We start from the raw sequence: 6748 nt of genomic DNA, 5'->3' as shown, positions 1-6748 counted from the left end.
CCATGATCTTGAAGATAAGTTCCCAGGATGGTATTGAAATATTCCGTACCATTATCAGTACGTAGGATCTGAATATGAGTCTGGAACTGTGTATGAATCATGGTATGAAAATTGATAAAAATGGAATGGACTTCAGTTTTGTCTTTTAGTAAGTAGACCCAACAAAGACGAGTATGGTCATCGATAAAGGTCATAAACCATTTTGTATTGGTGCGATTTAGGGGACGTGAGGGACCCATACATCACTGTGAAACATAGCAAATGGGTGAGATGGTTTGTATATGGATGATGGAAATGAAGTACGACGATGTTTAACAAGCTCACATACTTCACATTGAAACTCAGAAGCCATTTTATTTGAACAAAGAGAAGGAAACAAACGTTTTAAATATTGAAAAATTGGGATGACCCATCTGTGAATGCCATAACATAAGTTCACTATTTTTAGAAGTAGATGCAGAATCACAAATTGCAGTATTACATAATTCACTCAAACTTGCCTCCTCAAAGTAGTAGAGTCCCTCATACGCTTTAGCAGTGCCAATCGTCTTCCCCGATGATAGGTCCTGAAAAACACAATGGGAGGAAACAAATTTAGCGGAACAATTTGAGTCTTTTGTTAACTGACTGATAGATAACAGATTGTAGGATAACTTGGGGACATGTAAGACTGATTGTAAAGTTAAGGAATCAGATATGTGAATACTTCCTTTTCCAGCAACTGGTGAGAGGGATCCATCTGCAATTTTTACCTTCAAATTCCCGGCATATGGGGAGTAGGATGAAAAATATTGATATGACCCAGTCATATGATCGGACGCACCCGAATCAATTATCCAAGGGCATTTGTAACAAGATGTGGTTTTTAAAGCTGACAGATGATTACCTCGATGAGCCAGAGAACCAGAGAAAGACTGACCCGATGTTTGCATTGATGAAAACATCTTATATAACTGATCCAACTGTTTAGGACTGAATACACTGTCGGATGGGGTATCATTGTTCTCTCCTTGTGATCTTTCATTTGACCTGCCAGTGTTGGCCTGGTACCCACGATTTTTGTGGTATTGTCTCGGTGCCTAGTCTGCCGGTTTTCCATGAATCTCCCAGCAGGTATTTTTTGAATGACCAGTTTTTCGACAATGTTCACACCACATTTTACCTCTTTGTGGCCGTTGACTAGGTCCTCCTGGGCCTTTTAATGTAAGGACTGAAGCATTCGGCCCGGCGTGCGGCCCATCTAATTTTTGTGCAGATCCACGTGTAGCCGGGTCTAGCCCAACGGAATCATTTTGGGGTTGCAACATTACCCGTCTCCTGTTCTCCTCATGGCTGACCTCTGCGAAAACTTCTCGGGTTGAAGGGAGAGGGCGCCGGCCAAGGATCCGTCCCCTCACGTCGTCGAGCTCTCGATTCAGGCCGGCAAGAAACTCGAAGACCCTCTCGTTTTCGAGCCTCCTTCGGTATCGCGTGCTATTGCCGGAGCACTCCCACTCTTCGTCGATGCTTAGATCGAGCTCTTGCCAGAGATGACTCATCTCCATGAAATGCTCGGTAACCCCTCTCTCGCCTTGCCTCATCTGCCACAATCGGGTCTTGATGTCGAAGATTTGAGAGTAACTCTCGCCATCGGAGTACGTCTCACGTACGGCTTCCCAGACCTCCTTCGCCGTCGGCAAAAACAAATAAATTTTTCCGATTGATGGTTGCATTGAATTGACGAGCCAAGCCATGACCATGGAATTTTCGGACCTCCATCTTTGCAAAGCGACGGCGTCAGATGGATCTGGTTTCCTTCGCTCATCGGTAAGGTAACCAAGCTTTCCTTTTCCCTTAATTACTAGTTTAATGGACTGAGCCCATTCACGGAAATTTTTTCCGTTTAATTTTTCCAGTGAAAATGGAAAAACTGTGTTATCATTCGAACTCCCACCGAACGTAACCTCTGATTCACTGGTGATGTTTGCAGAGGAGATAGAGTCTCTGATGTCAGCCATTGTTTTAGTTGGGTTTAAGAAACCCTAGCTCTGATACCATGAAAGAAGAAAAGATTGGAAAAAAATATTTCTTTCATAATTTTGTTCTTACGTACAATCCAATATATAATATAATAACCTATTCTAATTAAGGAAACAATTTCCTATTAAATGAAATCAAATCCCCCATAATTACTCACTTTCCTAATTTGTTTTTTATTTACAAAGATATTCTAGGTTGACATTTTAACACCTATATATGCCAAACAGCCTTAGAAGGGAGGAAAACAAAACCGTTGACCTCCATTAAGATCCCCACAGAGAGAGAAACCTACCTATATTATCATTAATAATCAACTACATATTTAACATTCATGTTTAATTTAATGATGCATTAGTTACATATAGTTTTTTTAGAATTTAATCCAATGCTTCTCCTTTTGCTCCTTACTCCCTCGTTGGAATGTTGAAGTTCCCTCCAAGGTTAAGGCCTTTTTTTGGACAACGATCTTGGAAAAAATAAATACGAATAATGCTCCTAAGTTGAAGTTCACTTGTTCTTTCATTTTCACTTCACTTGTTCCCTTTGGAGAGAACTCCTAAGTTGAAGTTCACTTGTTCTTTCATTTTCACTTCTCTTGTTCCCTTTGGAGAGAACTGGATTTGCCCTTGCCCTTGACCTTGCCCTTGCCCTTGCTCTTGCTCTTGCTCTTGCTCTTGCTAGCTCTTGCTCTTTGACTTTTAAGGGGTTTGGGAACCGTATGGAGAGAAAGGCTTTTTGGCAGTTCTTAGTTATGGTTTTCTTTTGGTGTATTTGGCTAGAGAGGAATGCCAGAATTTTAAAGGACTTGAACACTCCTCTTAACTTGCTTTGGGTTAGAGTGGTGTTTTTAGTGTTGCTCCTTTTTCTTTTGTTTCGAGTGGATATCTTATCCTCCTTTTTTTTTTTTTTCTCTTTTTTTTTTCTGTGTGTAATATTTTCCTCTCTTTAATAAATTTCTTTATTAAAAAAGGATTAAATTTTTTTTTTCATTTATTTGGTGAAACATGACTTTCTCTCACCCTTTTGGTGTCAGGTGGCAATGAATGATATTTTAAGGAGTTACACAGAAGGGTTAGGCAAGTACGTTAACCTTGATGAAAAAATGCAGAATTTGAAACGGAAGTTGGAATTATAGGAAGCTCGTAAGGCTGACAAAAGCATAGAAGTTAAAAATTTGGAGTTTCAAATGGGGAGGAAACGAAAGAGGGAAGTTGAAAATTGGTTGACAAATGTACAAAGAATAAAAGATGAGGTACGAAGTATAGAACAAGAAGTCCCCGGGGCCATAAATTTTTCACGCATACATCTTGGGAATCAAGTTGAGAAAATGACCAAGGAGGTGGAAGAACTTTTAGAACAAGGTAAATTTTCTGAAGGGCTTACAGTAGATGTGCAAGATCCCTTAGAATTATTGACAGTGAAATTAGTGGGCCAAAAAGCGGAAGAGAGCATGAAAAAACTCTTGGCATGATTAATGGATGACAGGGTGTCCAGCCTTGGCATCTATGGAATGGGGGGAGTTGGGAAAACCACACTTGCAATGCATATCCATGATGAACTCTTAAAGAATCGTTATGGTTATGTTTATTGGATTACCGTATCTCAACAATCCAGTATTTACAAATTGCAGGATGACATTGCCAAAGTACTGTGCCTAGAAAATCTTCCTTTGGGGGGGAAGGAGAGGCAAAAAAGGGCTGCCATTTTGTTCAGAGCATTGGAAAACAGGAAGAAAACGGCGCTAATTTTTGATGATGTGTGGGAGCATTTTAACCTGAAAATTGTTGGGATACCTAATGGGCCAGATGGGCCTAAGTTGATTCTAACTGCTCGATCATTATTGGTGTGTCGCCAGATGGGTTCCCAAGAAACAATCAAAGTTGAGCCTCTTTCAAATGAAGAAGCTTGGGAGCTACTTATGGAAGAACTCAAGCCTTATGACAAACTATCTCCAGATGTGAAAGATGCTGCTATGTCCATGGGTAAAGAATGTAGGGGTTTGCCACTTGGGATTATCACAATGGCAAGAAGCATGCGAGGAGTCAATGACATTCACAAATGGGGGACTGTTGTGAAGGAATTGAGAGAATCAAAGTCAGGGAGACCTGATATGGAAGAGGAGGTCTTCTCTATATTTAGAATCAGCTATGGTCGCCTGAAGGATCCAATAGTGCAGCATTGTTTCTTATATGGCGCACTATTTCCCGAAGACAGTGTAATGAAAAGAGAGAAATTGATGAGGTACTTTGTTGCAGAGGGACTGATAGACAGAATGGACAGTAGGTAGGCCAAGTTTGACAAGGGTCACACCATATTAAATGAACTGGAAAACTCTTGCTTGCTACAAAATGCAATGAGGAGGGAAAACTCAACAAATTTGAAGATGCATGATTTGGTAAGAGACATGGTGCTACAAATAAGTGCTCCTGGTTTCTTGGTAAAAGCTGGGCTTGAATTGAGAGAAATACTGGAGGACTGGGCACAGGATCTGGAGAGAGTTTCCTTAATGCGTAATGATATGACAGAAATTAAGGCAGGGATATCACCAAGGTGTCCTAAACTCTCAACCTTGATGCTACAAGAAAATCGTTTGAAGAAAATTCCAGGCTCTTTATTTTTGCAGATGTGTGCCCTTAAAGTTCTTGATTTATCTAGAAATAAGCTTTTCACACGTGGGTTGCCGCAGCAATATCTTAGTAACCTGGAAAAAATCATTGTCTTGAATTGCGAGCAAATGGAGGAGATAGTAGCAGGTGAAGAAGAAAGAGAAGTCAATAGCACATTTTCAAGTCTCAAAGTGTTGGAAATAGTTGGTTGCCCAAAAATCAAGAAGCTGTTCACACGTGGGTTGCTGCAGCAATATCTTCCTAGCCTGGAAACAATCAGTGTGTAGAACTGCGAGCAAATGGAGGAGATAGTAGCAGGTGAAGAAGAAAATGATGACCGGGCAACTGCTGATCTAAGTATTACCTGTTCAGCCTCAAACAATGACGAAATCGGCATAAAAACAATCCACCTTCCAAAATTTAGGATATTATGGTTGTGGAATCTGCCAGAATTGAAAAGCATTTATAGGGGAAAGATGGTTTGTGATACTCTTCATACTTTTGATATAATAAGGAAGTGTACGAAGCTAAAGTGGCTCCCTCTATCTCCCCCTGCATCTCATGGATGGACAGCAATCTCCTCTCCTTGCTCTCCAGGAAATCATTGCTGATGATGATGAATGGTGGGAATCGTTGGTCTGGGACCATCCTGCTGCTAAACCTACCCTGCAACCCTTCCTCAATATACGTAGATGCTACTAAGCTGTTTTAAGAAATGCCTGAGAAGAAGACACCATTATAGTCTCACATGATTGGTAGGAAGTTATGAATGGTCTGAAATGCGTGTACATTTTTGTTCTGAAATGCTAAATCTAGCGATCTAAAGTTAAATTTAAATTTTTTAGCAGAACATATTTTTTTAGTAGTTAAAGTGGAATTGCATTATAATTCTATTTTCAGAAATTATTAATCTATTCCACAAAAGCATATGTATTGTAGACTCAGAAACACCTCAACATCCTACCAAATTGGACATTCTCATGTGCGAACTATAATTGAGACATGTTGTGCCTTTATTACAGCATTTTTTCTTCCTGGAGTATCTCAAGTAGTTGTGGCATCCAGTGATCAGTGATATCAAGTTTTGATATTGCTAGTTTTCTTCTCTTTATGATTCCATTAACAAATGAATTATTTCTTTTTGTATGTTAATGCTTCAGTTGAAACCTTAAGTATTTCACTGTTATTTAATTGACTCATTGTCCTCCACAACAATTTTTTTTTCAGAAAAAAGAAAAGGAAAGAAAAAAACTTTGTTCATGCATGCCTCCAGAATGCATGCTAGTTGTGTGTTTTCATGTTTCTGCTTTTTATACTATGCGCCTTTGTTATAAAAATATGTTTATTGCATGTCATGTAATACTAAATGTGCTTAGGAAGACGAAATACGAAAGGGGGCAGATAAGGAATGATAGAATGATGAGAGTGTAGAGGGCCCAGCTCGATGCTGAAAGGGCACACAAGCTTGCTCATGGAAGGAACCATTCTAGACGTAAGTCTCTTTAAAAAGACAGCATATTTGAAGAACTTCTGTAAGGAAAATGTTTTTTGTTTTGGTTTGAATACTTGCTATCTAGACTCTCAAGCTGAGATTTATCTTGCAGGTAGGAAAGACAGAGATTCCAAAAAAAGGAGCAGCAAAAAGAGAAAGGTCGTTCCAATTCCTAATAACACCATCATTTGATTTTTTTTCATTTGTTTATTTAAAAACAGTAATGCAAACATAAATTTAAAAAATGTATTGCTAGTTCAAAATTATATCCTTTTTGTTTCATAATAAAACCGACACATATTCTAATTTCTTTATACAAAATTAATTATCACGTAATAAGTGAACCATTTTGTGCATATCAAAATTAGTAACCCAATAATTCTGAGCAAGTGACAGCTCGTCGAACTTTGCTGTTTGAAATTGGAGCTTTGATGTCATTTCAATCAATATTGAAGCAGATGAATATCCCGGTCCATGCTTGCGAATGATGATTTGGTGTTTTCCTGACCGAAGTTTAAGCTTTTCATGGAAGAACTTAATTTGAATGATCTGTTGGGTTGTAGTGTAAAGCTGCCTGCGCTAGAAATTGACCAAAAAGGCAGAATTTCCTTTTAAATATGATAGAAGTAAC

General features: G+C 39.0%; 1 protein-coding gene across 1 annotated transcript; it reads left to right on the top strand.

Moving 5' to 3' along the window:
* The first annotated feature begins 3493 nt into the window (after positions 1–3493).
* LOC131158693 (disease resistance protein RPS5-like) lies at positions 3494–4306 on the top strand. Its single transcript, XM_058113559.1, has one exon. The coding sequence runs from the start codon at positions 3494–3496 to the stop codon at positions 4304–4306; it is 813 nt and encodes a 270-aa protein (XP_057969542.1).
* The last annotated feature ends 2442 nt before the right edge of the window (positions 4307–6748 follow it).

This window comes from Malania oleifera, chromosome 6, assembly GCF_029873635.1.
Source record: "Malania oleifera isolate guangnan ecotype guangnan chromosome 6, ASM2987363v1, whole genome shotgun sequence".
NCBI classification, from domain to species: Eukaryota; Viridiplantae; Streptophyta; class Magnoliopsida; order Santalales; family Ximeniaceae; genus Malania; species Malania oleifera.
This window is presented reverse-complemented; position numbering and strand designations above follow the sequence as displayed.